This window comes from Acipenser ruthenus, chromosome 13 (genome assembly GCF_902713425.1).
Source record: "Acipenser ruthenus chromosome 13, fAciRut3.2 maternal haplotype, whole genome shotgun sequence".
In the NCBI taxonomy this organism is placed as follows: domain Eukaryota; kingdom Metazoa; phylum Chordata; class Actinopteri; order Acipenseriformes; family Acipenseridae; genus Acipenser; species Acipenser ruthenus.
The window spans coordinates 11,600,257-11,617,181 of record NC_081201.1 but is presented as its reverse complement, the minus strand read 5'-3'; the positions used below and the strand labels follow the sequence as shown (position 1 = coordinate 11,617,181).

The 16,925-nt window shown below is 43.5% G+C and overlaps 1 protein-coding gene across 5 annotated transcripts in view; it reads left to right on the top strand.

The window, feature by feature from the left end:
- Positions 1 to 2,077: 2,077 nt before the first annotated feature.
- Positions 2,078 to 16,925, top strand: part of LOC117418224 (myosin phosphatase Rho-interacting protein-like) — a 199,808-nt gene continuing 184,960 nt past the window's right edge. For all 5 annotated transcript variants that reach the window (XR_009330822.1, XM_059035674.1, XM_059035675.1 and 2 more), the window contains exons 1-2: positions 2,078 to 2,941; positions 16,648 to 16,725. Coding sequence is in view for 4 of the 5 variants with exons in the window: in XM_059035674.1 (XP_058891657.1) it covers positions 2,822 to 2,941; positions 16,648 to 16,725 (198 nt within the window). In the remaining variant the exon portion in view is untranslated. The remainder of the gene's footprint in view (positions 2,942 to 16,647; positions 16,726 to 16,925) is intronic.

The window sequence follows — 16,925 nt, the reverse complement described above, 5'->3', positions numbered from 1 at the left end:
GGTGTATAAAACGCTGTACCCATTATCACAAGGAGGTTTTGTTTTTTCAGGCTCCTTTTATGTTCCCTTTACTTGTGGACAGCGGGCACCGACTTCTTTGTGTCTCAGAGTTTCTTTCAAAACTGCACATTTGAGACCAATATAGCATCTGGAAATGCACAGCAGGTAATGAAATTATTTTGTCAGCTACAATCACCTTTTTAAATGTTACAATCTTACAGTGAAGCTCTCCAAACTGTAACCACCAGTGTAGCATATCTTGAAGGAATGGCAGACAACCCCATATGACAACTACTGGCCAGTCCTCTGTTCGTTTTAAACGCTGTTGATTGACAGGGGTACACGACAGCTGCAAGCAGCTGAATGCACCAGTCAATAGATGCTGAACAAAAACCGAGAACTGCATTAAGCTGGGAAGCAAGCTTGACAACATCAGTGCACAGGGAGTCATGCACAGCTGTTTTTCACCTTGTATTGAGTTTGTCACTACTTTTTAAAATAATAAATAAGAATTAGGAAAAACTTACAAGAAACTAAATCAGGTAGACAAATGTTTCAGCAGGGCCAATGAAGGCACCAGCTAAAACGTGAACTTATTTTCTGATCAATTTTACCTAATAATTAATACTAAAGAAACAGTAAAGTGACTATTAACTTGAATAGTTCATTTAACTTCTCCAATCTGCCCAGTTTACCACAGTAAAAGTAACAGAGCACAGGGAAAGCATGGTAAAGCATAGGTAAGCATTGAAAAGCCCAGAGAGGTATGATAAAGCATATTAAAAAAAACATGGGAACGCTGCAACATGACTGGTGATTCATTTGAGTGAAACGTCTTGAAACATGGAAAATACACTGTTCCAAACAGTCACAAGTATAGAAAATATAGTGGTAGTACACAGTGCCTTTGATATAACATTAAATATAGCCTATGCAAACCAATGCATTGGTGTATAAAAAGTTACAATTTGCCCTTCATGTTTCTCTGGTGTTTTTATTGCACGTTACAAGGAAAAGAATCACAGCTTTTTCTTGTTAGGCTGCTGAATATCTGACTGCAAATGTACAATATGCTATGCACAATATACTGCACTGTACACTTTGTAATAGGCAGAAGCATACATAATCAGTTAGCACAAAGTCGCCATCCACATATGGATTTTAAAATGTAATATGAAAAAAAGACAATTCCGTTTTGCTTCCTGGAGTTTGAAGTTTTGAGTTTGCCTGTGTGTCTCTCAGTGTGTAGTCACATTGTTGCAAGCAGTTTAAAATACTAGCAAAAAGCCTTGCTGAAACGTCATTGTGGAATGCAAACAAACTGGACTGCAAACTGAATGTTCTAGAAGTCACTGTGTAATGGATATATATATATATATATATATATATATATATATATATATATATATATATATATATATATATATGTGTGTGTGTGTGTGTGTGTGTGTGTGTGTGTGTGTGTGTGTGTAGAATTTTACAATTTCACAATACAAGTCGCCGGGTGTAGCCACAACTGTGTGTCGGGGGGAAAAAAATGGCTCGCTCCCCTTGTATGGTTACAAATAAGTTTCACCGGGAGTTCATTAATACTAAAACACACAGTTAATTTACCGCCACTCGTCATAAGTTCTGCACTGGAATGGCCTGTAGTATCTCATGATTGCAAACTCGTGAGCTGTACCATGAACGGGTGTCAACCAAGGCAAAACACAGTATAGTGTCAGAAAAATGTATGAAGTAACGCAAACCTCTCTGGTTTACATACGTGTTTAACTGACTGAAGAGCACTCGAGCCAGATAAATACATCAAATATACGTAAACCTTTGAGACCGCCCCCGTCATTCAGATGTCAAATGGGCTATTCCAAGACCTTGGTCTGTCCACCAAGCTTGAAACCAGAAGCCCCGCCCATCCTACTGTATTTTTTTAATATGCCGAGACATTAAAGTCTACCTAGTTACCATCGTGTTTCTAATTTTGTGATTGGTGTACGTGAGTGCCAGTCACCACCTGCCTCCCATTCCCTGTGGAGCTATTCCAGCTGCTTGCTACATAGTTACAACGTTCCCAGTGTGGTGCAATCTGCAATTTGCTGTGCTTTGGAGGAGGCATATGGAATAGCACCATACGCAATTCTGGGGACTTTAAACGCAAAGATGGACTTTTTGGAGTGTGTAGTCACTTTGGTCCTGGGAATCTGAGCATATTTCTTTTGTCGGTTTTCATTTTTTCTGTTTACACTTGGGAAGTTTACACGCTCTTAGATCTGTTGTAAAATTCCTGATCCACTGGACCTGAACTGACACGGACACCGGGGACCTGGGATTGTATTAATACAGCTGCAGATTACTGTCAGTGTGGGGGGCGGAACCCGGATTGAGAGGAGTTCTATTTTTGCACAGTTGACACCGCCAGAGTGGCCGGTATATGACATTTGACTAACGTATTTTCATTTGGTTCATATTTCATAGCAATGGTAAAAAAAAAAAAAAAGTTCCTTGAACAGAGTTAATAATATAGCAACTACACATGGAGCCCCGCAATAGTTTTTATTATTTCTCTCGTCAAAACTTGTGCCTAGCTGTCTCTTGTCCTGTGCTGAAATATGCTATTCAGTTTAATGATTGTTTTGTAAAGCATTGAGACTTCATTCTGAAGATGACATGGTGTAATATTGTAATACTGCAACCCTCCCTTGCGATATACATTGCTCAACACAACAGTTCAAAATAGTATATCCACCCCGAGTTTCATTTGACCTGAGCTTGACGTCCATTATTCATTTCATTTGTGGGAGAATATCTAACCCGTTCAGCGATGTCTTCTAAGGATAACTCCTGCAGGAAATTCCAAGCTAACATTTTTAACAAAAGCAAATGCCAGAACTGTTTTAAACCACGGGAGTCACATTTATTGAATGACGAGGATTTAAATAAGGTACGTTTTTGTTCTGTTTTATATACACAATAAAACAACTTGTTTTTAACTTCTGCTTACCCTTAGCTATATCACATACAATACTACGTCATGTGTTAGTCTTTTATTTGTTTGATGCGGTGCCTTATTTCCATATGCTGCAAATCATACACGGGATAGTAGTGAGAAAACAGGTAATGCATAAAGACAAGTAGAAGCGTGTATTCATCTTAGCTTTGATCTGAACATTCTTATGGATTACACTGTAACATATTTATGAATAATTAATACCTGAAAACAATGACGCACAAAACAATCCCACTTGCGGGGCTTTTTTTAGGGCTTCTGTTGGGACTGTGGAAATATACGTAGATATAATATACTACGCGCATGCAGCCAATGCTACAGTTTAGAAGCCACGTCCATATGTTTAAGTGCTGTGTGTATATCAGTCAGCAGTGTTTCAACCGTGACCCGCTCGAGTCCATTGGACTTTCACACGTGTAATGCAATAACAAAGTTAACACGTTGCGAATTGTAATTGCAGCAGTAAAACGTATTTAGTCTTTATTAAAACCCAGATTGTGAGTAAACAGCAGCTCCTGTTTGTTCAAGTACAGTAGAATAATACCGTTGTGGTGTTCAAAATAGTATCTGCCTCTGGGATCAGACATCGAATAAGGTTCAGCTGCTACTGAACTAATGCCTTAATCTTTGACGAGCGTTTTCCTGTCCCAGAGACACATTTAACCCTTTCACCGCCAGTGTTACATACACTATATGAAGCAGTGGCATCATAGACAGAGGACTTGTTAACAGTATAGCTTGTGCTTTTTACTGGCTTGCTATTCAAAAGACGGCCCATTGACCGAGCACTACAGTCAAGCTGCAAGGTTACTCGGTTTTTGCTTGTGGAATGATTTGAATAACGCTGTCTACTATCTCGTTTATATTCACCACAGACAGGTGCATCAGTCGGGTAAAAGACCTTATCCACACACATGTGCGTGCCTAAGAGCCTTTGCCTGAGTGGGGCTGGAATTCTCTACATACCTGCAGTCCACAGATTCTGGTACTGTGAAAATGGAAGTTAAGGGTGTAGTAACTATGCTTTTGAAATCCATTACCCTAACATTTATTGAATTTAGTAGTAGGTACCCACTTTATTTTTCCTGTTTACTTTTCTACAGGAAACAGAGAAGCCTATTATCTGTGTAAATATTGGTGTGTCGTCCCCCCCCCCCCCCCGTCCCCCCCCCCCCCCCCCCGTCCCCCCCTCTCTCGCCCCCCTCCCGCTCTTTGCTGGGCAAAGTAAAAGTAAACAAAAAAACATGTCATTCAGCTGTCACATATTTTCAGTGGAGGCAGCAGGAATTGCACAGCTTGTGTTAAATGGAGTTCTGCTTCAGAAAAGGGAACTCTGCCATGCACAGGAAGCGAGGGGGACTCCCATAGGAGCCGACCCAAGTGGAGGAGAAGGGTACCCTATAGTGACTATCCGAATTGGAAGTACTACGATTCAGAAGTTCTGTAATGCTGAGGGGCACAGTGAAAAGGAATTTAAAACATTTGACATTAATTGTTACAAATATTCTAGTTGAATACCCTTTCTGGCTCCATGTTAAATAAGGTGTTGTCTTCTGTCCTTAGATCTCCTTTGTTTGATGAATTTAGCATGGTGTTGAATTACAAACAGGCTAGCGGCAACATGTTTTCAAAGGTAATGCATAGAGCTAATGCTAATGCTGTTCAACATTTTAAACAATTAGCGGCTTTTCAAACAGTTTTATAACCAACTCCATCCCTGTATCTGACATACATATCGTGAGTTTCACTATAAACCCATTGTTTCCAGCTGCATCTATACATAACGGACATACATACATACATACATACATACATACATACAAACGTATATACATGCATGCATCCTTTACAATGCTGTACTCCGCAGCCTAGCTAGGCTGCACTGTTTGTGTTCTGCCATGACAACAATGAGTGCTACTGGACTGGTCTTGTGGGGCAATGGGAATTACAAGCATTGGCTCTACAGCATAAAGGCATGTCTTATAAAGGGGTCCGCAATGAATTGATGGAAATTTATTTCTAAAAAACTTGTGCACTGGCCTCAGGCTTCCTCACAGACTGTCCCATTGGTAAAATGTGCTTGGGACCTTCTGATCCCTCACTATGGAAGAAATACCTTGAGTAAATGTTAGTGTTGTCAATTAATTGCAGTTAAATCTGTGATTAACAACGAAGTTGAATAAGACATTAATGTTTGTAACTCAGGTTAATGTCAAGTCCGGTTTATAAGAAATCTGTAGCCCATTTTGAGTAACTATATAAATATTTAAAATATGTTTTCTCAGTGGCTGCAAGAGACAACAGTACATCTGGGGCCTCAGTGTGTGTGTGTGTGTGTGTGTGTGTGTGTGAACATTTGACTGTCAAAAAAAGTATGAGTTCACCCAAAAAACGAGCAGGACTTGATCGAAAGTTAGCGGGTAATATGAGCAATATATACAAACCCAAATAATATTTGTACTGTAAACTGTGTTTTTCAAAACGATGATCACTATGACAAGGTGATATGCAAAATAAATAAAATTGTTGTATTGATAAAACAGTTTTCTTTTTTGTTAGGTTTATATAAAAAACAGTTTATTTTTTAATATTTCTCTTGTTCTGTCCACTGACTGTGTGCCTAAATCAGAGGCTATTAACTCTGGTCCTCAGGGATTTCCAATCATCCAGGTTTTTGTTCCAACCAGCAAGTAATTTGTTTAATTAAAATCCACTGGTTTGCATTTCATGTAGAATTCTCACATGCTTTAGACTTCAGTATGAATTAGGACATTTAAGTGTTTCATATGCAATATTAAACAGTTTACATTTTAAAACAAACTATTAAGTGCTGGTTGGATTAAAAACCTGGACTATTGGATGTCACCAAGGGCCAAAGATGAGAGTCCCTGTCTTAAGCAATGACCTAACACACCACCTAGAAAGTCTTACTCTTTGACCTTGAATCTCACTCTTTGGGGCTGTAAATCTCACTCTTAAGGAAAGCCAACCCTTGGCATCTCCTGTAGTCACCAGTATAAAGGCCTGCAGCTTTTCTTGTTCAGGGTGGGTGTTCAGAGGAGAGAACGAGAGCGAGCGGAGAAAAGCAAAAACGAAACAAAGTAAAAAGTAAGCAATTGCTACTCGTGCTGGGCAGACCAGCATGGTACTTGTTTATGTGGAGTCAGTGTTCATGATTTATTTTTGTTCAGCCCTTTTGTTTTGCTCTGTGAGCAGTGTTTTTGTTAAAGTATTTAATTAATTTTTCTGCAATAAAAACGGTGCACAAGAGCGCTTTTCACCCGTAGTACCTGTGTGTGTGTCTCTGTCAGCTATCTGGTCTGGGAACATCATCAATGCTCTGCTACCCTGTCACATGTGGTGTCCAGGGTGGGATTCTAGCGCTTCCACAGACCCAGAGCAGGTACAGACAGTTGTGCGATATAGTCTACTAGACTCTGCTTATTTATTCACTGAAGCACGTCAATAAGACGTGTTTTAAACGTTGCGGATGCACATATAACCACCTGCACACTATTCTCATGGGATAAGCAGCTGGGTGGTTAAGTTTTAATCTAGCATTACTTCAAACTTGTAGATAGGCAGCTTTCAACACTGAACTTGAATAGCGGAAGCAGTTTTATTAGACAGGTGTCTTTATGTTAATTTAAAGCAAAGTTGCCAGTGTTAATGTTTATATATGGTACCTTTATTGATTTGGTTATTATCAAACAAACAAAAAAACATTTTCCCGTGTTATCATATAAAATCTAATTGGTCATGTGATACAAAGAGGCCTGGTCTCGGATTGCAGGCTCTGGGCCACATCAAAACAGTGGCCTAAATCGGGCTCTGAAGCGGCCCTGGGCCGCCTTAAATCACAAGTATGAACGGGGTCCTAGTTCCCTATCAAGTACGAAATGTAACCATTACTGTATGGGTGTTTACTTCCTAAAGACCCCGAACCTGAATAGATTATATCAAAGCTGCGCACTAGTGCCTGTGATGCAGTCATGCCCATCCCCCGAGGGCATAAGAAGACTGCACGCACAGATACCAGCATCATTTTTCCTTTCAGAGGACTGAACCTGACAGGAGAGCCATAGGCAGATAAGTACTTGTTACTTTGCATATTTTATTTGCTAATTGTGTATTACACTGTTAATGTGATAATTATTTATGTTGTGTTAGGTTCACTAATTACATGTCATTTTTTTCAACATAGCCTGTTGTTTGAGATGTCCTGCAGCAGCCTTGTGCCCCACGTGAAGCCTGCGGCTATTGTCGCACCTTCCCAGGGATCAAGAACATAAGAAAGTTTACAAACGAGAGGAGGCCATTCGGCCCATCTTGCTCGTTTGGTTGTTAGTTGCTTATTGATCCCAGAATCTCATCAAGCAGCTTCTTGAAGGATCCCACAGTGTCAGCTTCAACAACATTACTGGGGAGTTCTAGACCCTCACAATTCTCTGCGTAAAAAAGTGCCTCCTATCTTCTGTTCTGAATGCCCCTTTATCTAATCTCCATTTGTGACCCCTGGTCCTTGTTTCTTTTTTCAGGTCAAAAAAGTCCCTTGGGTCGACATTGTCAATACCTTTTAGAATTTTGAATGCTTGAATTAGATCACTGCATAGTCTTTTCTGTTCAAGACTGAATAGATTCATTTCTTTAAGCCTGTCTGCATATGACATGCCTTTTAAACCTGGAATAATTCTGGCTGCTCTTCTTTGAACTCTTTCTAAAGCAGCAATATCCTTTTTGTAGCGAGGTGACCAGAACTGAACACAATATTCTAGATGAGGTCTTACTAATACATTGTAAAGTTTTAACATTACTTCCCTTGATTTAAATTCAACACTTTTCACTATATATCAGAGCATCTTGTTGGCCTTTTTTATAGCTTCCCCACATTGTCTAGATGAAGATAAACTCCTAGGTCTTTTTCATAGATTCCATCTTCAATTTCAGTATCTCCCATATGATATTTATAATGCACATTTTTATTGCCTGCGTGCAGTACCTTACACTTTTCTCTATTAAATGTCATTTGCCACGTGTCCAAACTTGAGGCAGCTGACTTGTGCTCTCCTCACAGAAACATGAATACACCTGCTGGGCTCAGTCGCTGTCCATTGACCGAGATAAGCACTTTGGCTGAGTCTGCTTGCAGTCTCTGCCACAGTGTCTCGCTGCCATCTTGGTGACTGCTTGTAGCACCATTGCGAAGGCTGTTAGGGCTCTAACAGCAGGCTTTCCTCAGTCTTGTATACGTTTGGACTGTTTGGGATTGCCAGAAGCTATATAGGGGGGCATCCCTGTATACTTACAGTTTTTATAGTACTGTACACTGTGCTGTTACATACAGTACTGTACACTCTGTTACATTACTGTGCAGAGGCATTGCTGCTTGTGTAGACTGAGGCAGCAGTTTTTTACACTGCGTTGCTGTTTACATCATGCTGGGGTATTATCCCTGTGACATTTGCAAGGCCAGTCTCTCAGTGGAGGATAAGCACGGCAGGTGCTATTCCTGTCTGGGACCAGAGCATGCAAAACATGCACTTGCTGACCGCAGCTTCTGCAGGTTTTGTGTGAGTTTTTCTAAACACACACTGGGGAAACGGGTGTCTCACAGCTCTGTGGACTTCATGTACATTCCACTTGGACTTGCTGACCGCAGCTGTTTCCCATCGGGCACAGTGCTTGCTGAGCTGCTGCACGAGCGCACTGCTCTGCCTGCCCCCCTATTTCCTTGGAACAACAAAGGGCTTTAGCACAGACTGGCAGCAGGAGGATATGTTGTCCATCACCACCTCCGAGGAGGCAAGCGAACCCGGAGTTCCCCTCTGAGGAGGTGGACTCAGACAGCCCATTACTGGCAGTTAGTCTCTCCCATTTTTTATGTCAGCAAGACAGGTGCTCAAAATATTTACAGCCGAGTTGTCACCCAGGGATAAATATAGCGGCGTTATAATGAAAATTAACCCCATAGCTACGCATAATATTGCCCATAGGCAGCATATACAAAGAAAACATAGTTGGGCCAAGAATTGAGTCCTGTGTGACCCCGCATGTAACCTTTAACAAAAAAAGGTCTCCTCCGCTAGTTTAACTAATTGCAACCTGTTCGAGAGATAGAATCAAAACCAAGACAGAACACAACCTGACAATACTACAAGATTCTCAAGACGATCAATTGAAACAGAATGATCAATAGTGTCAAATGCAGCACTTACATCTAATAGTATAAGAACCTAAGGTGGATAACAACACATCATTAACCACTCTAATAAGAACCGAAGATGTTCCCATGTCAGAGGATGACATCACATCATTAACCACTTGTGATGGGGTGCAGCCTATTTTGTGGTGGTTCTGTGTTTTTTTTGTATTGTTTAGAGTGGATGTGAGTGAGTTTGGGGTGTGGTTCAGTGAGTCTGTGCGAGGAATGTGTGGAATGTGCCTGGGCTAATGAGGTGCGAATTGCCCAATTAGCCCAGGCACCTGTATAAAAGGGAGTGGTTGGGTTTGTTAGGAGGAGAGTGTTTGTTAGGAGGAGAGTGTTTGTTAGGAGGAGAGTGTTTGTTAGGAGGAGAGTGTTTGTTAGGAGGAGAGTGTTTGTTAGGAGGTGAGTGTTTGTTAGGAGGTGAGTGTTTGTTAGGAGGTGAGTGTTTGTTAGGAGGTGAGTGTTTGGAACAGTGAAAAGACGTGTGTGAGAGAGTGAGTGATTCTTTCTGTATAGTTTATGTTTAAAGCCTGTTTTTGTGTTCGTCTTTTTGGTTGGCCACCGTGCCTTTTTATTTGTGTTTTGTTAATTAAAATATTTTGGTTTCACTGCACTTTCTGTCTCTGAGTCTTCCCTCTGCTGCTATCCTGCCACAGGTTGGTGTCAGAGTGGGATAGCGCCCCCTGGAGACTCAGAGCGGAAGTGCAGTTTTTTTTGTTTGTTTAAAAAAAAAAAAAAAAAAAAAAAGGTGAAGAGAGGATGAGGTGGAGGAAAATGGAGCTGGCCCAGGAGGAGGCAGATGACAGCTGGGAGCTATTTTTAAAAGGGCTCGCGGCAGAGTTGTGCCCCGGCTGTGGGGCATATGGACACACAGTGGCCATCTGCCCCACCCAGTATGAGGAGGAGGAGCTGCCGCTGCAACAGCCCGAGTGGGAGGTGCCCGAACGTCCACAGCCCGAGTGGGAGGAGCCCGAACGTCCACAGCCTGAGTGGGAGGAGCCCGAACGTCCACAGCCCGAGTGGGAGGAGTCGGTGCGTCCACGGCCCGAGAGGGAGGAGTCGGTGCGTCCACGGCCCGAGAGGGAGGAGTCGGTGCGTCCACGGCCCGAGAGGGAGGAGTCGGTGCGTCCACGGCCCGAGAGGGAGGAGTCGGTGCGTCCACGGCCCGAGAGGGAGGAGTCGGTGCGTCCACGGCCCGAGAGGGAGGAGTCGGTGCGTCCTAGGTCCGGAGGGGAGGAGCCGGTGCGTCCTAGGTCCGGAGGGGAGGAGCCGGTGCGTCCTAGGTCCGGAGGGGAGGAGCCAGTGCGTCCTGTGTCCGGAGGGGAGGAGCTGAAGGCCCAAACCCCTATTTTTTTTTGGGAGGGACGAGGGCGTGAAGCTCAGGCTCCACAGCAGCCACTGTTTTTGCTGCTGAAGGGAGCCCAGCGGAGACGCCCGCCACCAGCCCTACCCCCGCTGTCGGAGGAGCCGGCAGCGCCACCAGCCCTACCCCCGCTGTCGGAGGAGCCGGCAGCGCCACCAGCCCTACCCCCGCTGTCGGAGGAGCCGGCAGCGCCACCAGCCCTAACCCCGCTGTCGGATGAGCCGGCAGCGCCACCAGCCCTAACCCCGCTGTCGGAGGAGCCGGCAGCGCCACCAGCCCTAACCCCGCTGTCGGAGGAGCCGGCAGCGCCAACAGCCCTAACCCTGCTGTCGGAGGAGCCGGCAGCGCCAACAGCCCTAACCCCGCTGTCGGAGGAGCCGGCAGTGCCACCGGAGGGAGACGAGCTGCTGTTCTCGCCGCCACCACCCGAGGGAGAGGAGCAGGAGCTGCCTCTGCCTCCACCACCACCACCCGAGGGAGAGGAGCAGGAGCTGCCTCTGCCTCCACCACCACCACCCGAGGGAGAGGAGCAGGAGCTGCCTCTGCCTCCACCACCACCACCCGAGGGAGAGGAGCAGGCGCTGCCTCTGCCTCCACCACCACCACCCGAGGGAGAGGAGCAGGCGCTGCCTCTGCCTCCACCACCCGAGGGAGAGGAGCAGGAGCTGCCTCTGCCTCCACCACCTGAGGGAGAGGAGCAGGAGCTGCCTCTGCCTCCACCGTCGCCTCCCGAGGGTCCGCTGCTGCTGCCGTCGCCTCCCGAGGGTCCGCTGCTGCTGCCGTCGCCTCCCGAGGGTCCGCTGCTGCTGCCGTCACCTGGGGTCACCAGGGATCCTGCTTCGCCTGGGGTCGCCAGGGATCCTGCTTCGCCTGGGGTCGCCAGGGATCCTGCTTCGCCTGGGGTCGTTGAGGGTCCTGCTTCGCCTGGGGTCGCTACACTGTGGCCGGAGCCCCACGGAGGGGAGCTGCCGGCCATGAAGAAAGGGGGGCGGGTCAGGAGACCAGCTCCCCCAGCCGCACGTTTGCGGCAGGATAGTGTGTGGTGGGAGCCCCGGAAGAGGGAGCTGCCGGCCACGAAGAATTGGGGGGTGCCGGACCTCCCACCATGGCCACCCCCATGGACACTGTGCTTCCCCCTCTTCCGGGACTTTGAGACTGAGGGGGGAGGTGGCCATTTAGGCCATGTTGTGCTGCACACAAGGAGGGGAGGTGTGTGATGGGGTGCAGCCTATTTTGTGGTGGTTCTGTGTTTTTTTGTATTGTTTAGAGTGGATGTGAGTGAGTTTGGGGTGTGGTTCAGTGAGACTGTGCGAGGAATGTGTGGAATGTGCCTGGGCTAATGAGGTGCGAATTGCCCAATTAGCCCAGGCACCTGTATAAAAGGGAGTGGTTGGGTTTGTTAGGAGGAGAGTGTTTGTTAGGAGGAGAGTGTTTGTTAGGAGGTGAGTGTTTGGAACAGAGAAAAGATGTGTGTGAGAGAGTGAGTGATTCTTTCTGTATAGTTTATGTTTAAAGCCTGTTTTTGTGTTCGTCTTTTTGGTTGGCCACCGTGCCTTTTTATTTGTGTTTTGTTAATTAAAATATTTTGGTTTCACTGCACTTTCTGTCTCTGAGTCTTCCCTCTGCTGCTATCCTGCCACACCACTCTAATAAGAACCGAAGGTGTGCCTGTGTCAGAGGAGAACACATCATTAACCACTCTAATAAGAACCGAAGCTGTGCCTGTGTCAGAGGAGAACAACACATCATTAACCACTCTAATAAGTGCTGTCTTGGTGCTATGAAAAGGCCGAAACCCAGACTGAAATTTTTCTTATGTCGCGAACTGCAAGAAATTTGTTAAGTTGCTCGGCAACTACTCTTTGTAAAACTTTAAACAGAAATTGAAGATCTGAAATAGACCTGTAGTTATTAAGAACATTGTGATCTAAAGTAGATTTCTTGAGCAGTGGTTTTATTATTGCAGTCTTGAAAGAGTTAGGAACAATACCTGATAAAAGGGAGCTATTAATAATATTTAATGCTGTTGTATTTATTTTGGAGAATACTTTTTTAAAAAGTGGAGTAGGGATAGGATCTAACGCACATGTGTGGATTTCATCTTCTATATTAGCCAGATCCATTTGACTAATCCAAGAAAAATGCTCATAAATGTGGATTGTAGTGCAAGTAACATAGTTTGATGACACATCTAAATTTGATACGCTGTTGAATGTCTGATTCCTAATGTCAGTAACTTTTTTGTTAAAGTGATTCATGAAGTCATTACAACGTACCGATGAGAGATTGTTTGATTGAACAGATTCTGGTGGAGGTTTAGTTAACTTAGCAGTAGAAAAAATAGAAATTTAGGATTATTCTTGTTTATTTCAATGAGATTTGAATAATACGCTGATCTTGCTGGGGATAGTGACCATCTGTGCCTAGGCGTAACACTGGGCAGCGTCACCAGAAGGGAGGTCCAGCCTTAGCTGGGGCGCTGTGTGGAATTGCAGGGGAACCAGGGGGGATATGGAACCCCTCTTGGCAGGTCTCCATATAAATATTACATAAAACTCCCGGCTCCAGAAAAGCTCACTGCTCATTCCACCAGGGGCATGGCAACTTCGTGGGCTTTATTCCAGAGTGCATCTGTCAAGGATGTTTGCAATGCAGCGGTGTGGGCTACTCCCCATACCCTTACTGGGTTCTATAGACTGAATGTCATGGATCCACAAAACCATGGCTTTGGGACTAGAGTATTAAGGGTGGCTTTCAGTTTCTCCCTCAATTTTTTAGCCCTAGCTGCTTGTTACTGGGGTTCCTAATGGTAACGCACAAGGTAGCCTTCGGCTTAGCCTTGTAGCATTCCAGTCGTTATGCAATATTCCCTTGCAACGGCTTTGGTTCACTCACCCATTAGGTCATGGTTACCACATACAGCAGGGTGAAGTCCTGGTCCAAGAGATACTGTAAACACAGAGACAATGGTCACAAATATCCATGGGGCCCTATTCACAAAGGGAATTCATGAAGAGCTCCAAAACCACCCAGCAAAGTGGTATGATTATCACACTATATTGTATTACTAAGAACAATCTTTCGACCACTTCGGCTTATTGACTGGGACCCACTGTTGTTAGACTGTAATCTTCTTTAAACAGAGTCTAAACAATATAAGCTATTTAGTCAAATCATTTGCAGTCTAAGCTGTCATGGGCTGTAGGTATTAAATACCATTGTTTGTAATCAGTGACCACTATGGATACTATTAATACACTGCACTAGAAGTAGAATGACTACTTATTTGAGTCAACTAGTTGAGGTAAAAGTCATCGAATGGGTCAAGCAGTCGCCACGTTAAAAATAAAAATGAAAAAAGATCTTGTGTTTTGATAACGTCTGGTGCCTTATTTGTGAACTTGCTGTTTCGTAATACTCTGATGTTGTGTGCACTATATTTAAAACTGTTTATTAATGTTCTGCAGTGCCATGTACATGTTAACGGACTGCAACTGCAACTGCACTCCCGCCCATCTGAAACCACATGCTTCACAACCACTTCACAATCTCTTCACAACCTCTTCACAATCACTTCACAACATTTTCACAATATCTTCAGAACCTCTTCACAATCACTTCACAACCTCTTCACAATCACTTCACAACCTCTTCACAATCACTTCACAACCTCTTTACAATCACTTCACATCCTCTTCACAATCACTTCACAACCTCTTCACAATCACTTCACAATCTCTTCACAATCATTTCACAACCTCTTCACAATCACTTCACAACCTCTTCACAATCACTTAACAACATCTTCACAATCACTTCACAACCTCTTCACAATCACTTCACAACCTCTTTACAATCACTTCACATCCTCTTCACAATCACTTCACAACGTCTTCACAATCACTTCACAACATCTTCACAACCTCTTCACAACCTCTTCACGATCACTTCACAACCTATTCACAATCTCTTCACAATATCTTCACAATCACTTCACAACATCTTCACAATCACTTCACAACATCTTCACAATCACTTCACAACCCCTTCACAATCACTTCACAACCTCTTCACAATCACTTCACAACATCTTCACAACCTCTTCACAACCTCTTCACGATCACTTCACAACCTATTCACAATCTCTTCACAATATCTTCACAATCACTTCACAACATCTTCACAATCACTTCACAACCCCTTCACAATCACTTCACAACATCTTCACAATCACTTCACAACCTCTTCACGATCACTTCACAACCTATTCACAATCTCTTCACAATCACTTCAATCACTTCACAACCTCTTCACAATATCTTCACAATCACTTCACAACCTCTTCACAATATCTTCACAATCACTTCACAATCACTTCACAACCTCTTCACAATCACTTCACAACATCTTCACAATCACTTCACAACCTCTTTACAATCACTTCACATCCTCTTCACAATCACTTCACAACCTCTTCACAATCACTTCACAATCTCTTCACAATCACTTCACAACCTCTTCACAATCACTTCACAACCTCTTCACAATCACTTCACAACATCTTCACAATCACTTCACAACCTCTTCACAATCACTTCACATCCTCTTCACAATCACTTCACAACCTCTTCACAATCACTTCACAATCTCTTCACAATCACTTCACAACCTCTTCACAATCACTTCACAATCTCTTCACAATCACATCACAACCTCTTCACAATCACATCACAACCTCTTCACAATCACTTCACAACCTCTTCACAATCACTTCACAACCTCTTCACAATCACTTCACAACCTCTTTACAATCACTTCACATCCTCTTCACAATCACTTCACAACCTCTTCACAATCACTTCACAATCTCTTCACAATCACTTCACAACCTCTTCACAATCACTTCACAACCTCTTCACAATCACTTCACAACATCTTCACAATCACTTCACAACCTCTTCACAATCACTTCACAACCTCTTTACAATCACTTCACATCCTCTTCACAATCACTTCACAACCTCTTCACAATCACTTCACAACATCTTCACAACCTCTTCACAACCTCTTCACGATCACTTCACAACCTATTCACAATCTCTTCACAATATCTTCACAATCACTTCACAACATCTTCACAATCACTTCACAACATCTTCACAATCACTTCACATCCTCTTCACAATCACTTCACAACCTCTTCACAATCACTTCACAACATCTTCACAACCTCTTCACAACCTCTTCACGATCACTTCACAACCTATTCACAATCTCTTCACAATATCTTCACAATCACTTCACAACATCTTCACAATCACTTCACAACCCCTTCACAATCACTTCACAACATCTTCACAATCACTTCACAACCTCTTCACGATCACTTCACAACCTATTCACAATCTCTTCACAATCACTTCAATCACTTCACAACCTCTTCACAATATCTTCACAATCACTTCACAACCTCTTCACCATATCTTCACAATCACTTCACAATCACTTCACAACCTCTTCACAATCACTTCACAACATCTTCACTATCACTTCACAACCTCTTCACAACCTCTTCACGATCACTTCACAACCTATTCACAATCTCTTCACAATCACTTCAATCACTTCACAACCTCTTCACAACCTCTTCACAATCTCTTCACAATCACTTCACAACCTCTTCACAATCACTTCACAACATCTTCACTATCACTTCACAACCTCTTCACAATCACTTCACAACATCTTCACTATCACTTCACAACCTCTTCACAACCTCTTCACGATCACTTCACAACCTATTCACAATCTCTTCACAATCACTTCAATCACTTCACAACCTCTTCACAACCTCTTCACAATCACTTCACAATCACTTCACAATCACGGGTCTTTCGATTAGTCGACTACCGGTTTCTGAGGTCGACTGTCATTTTAATTATTTGGGTTTTTTGTTCCATATTTATGAGTACTTCCTGTCTCTGTCCAGATAGCAAATGTAATTAACAAAGACTGTTTGTTACAATATACTTCAATTCTCCTTACTAATATGCATATTTTATATCCATGTAGGCGAAACCCATTTATGGAGGCTGGTTGCTATTGGCCCCTGAGGGAACAGACTTTGACAATCCGATGCACAGATCCAGGGTAAGGGATGCTCTGGTAGCCATTGTACAGCTGTATTAACTGATCAATGTCAGATCCTATGGATTATTTGTTTAATCACTCTCACTATGTAACATAATTTTTGTTCCTGGGTAGTAAGTGTTTTTTCCTATTTGCTTATGCCTCAAAAGTATAGAAAATGGCTATTATTCCCCACAAACTTTGCTTTTGTGACCAGGACA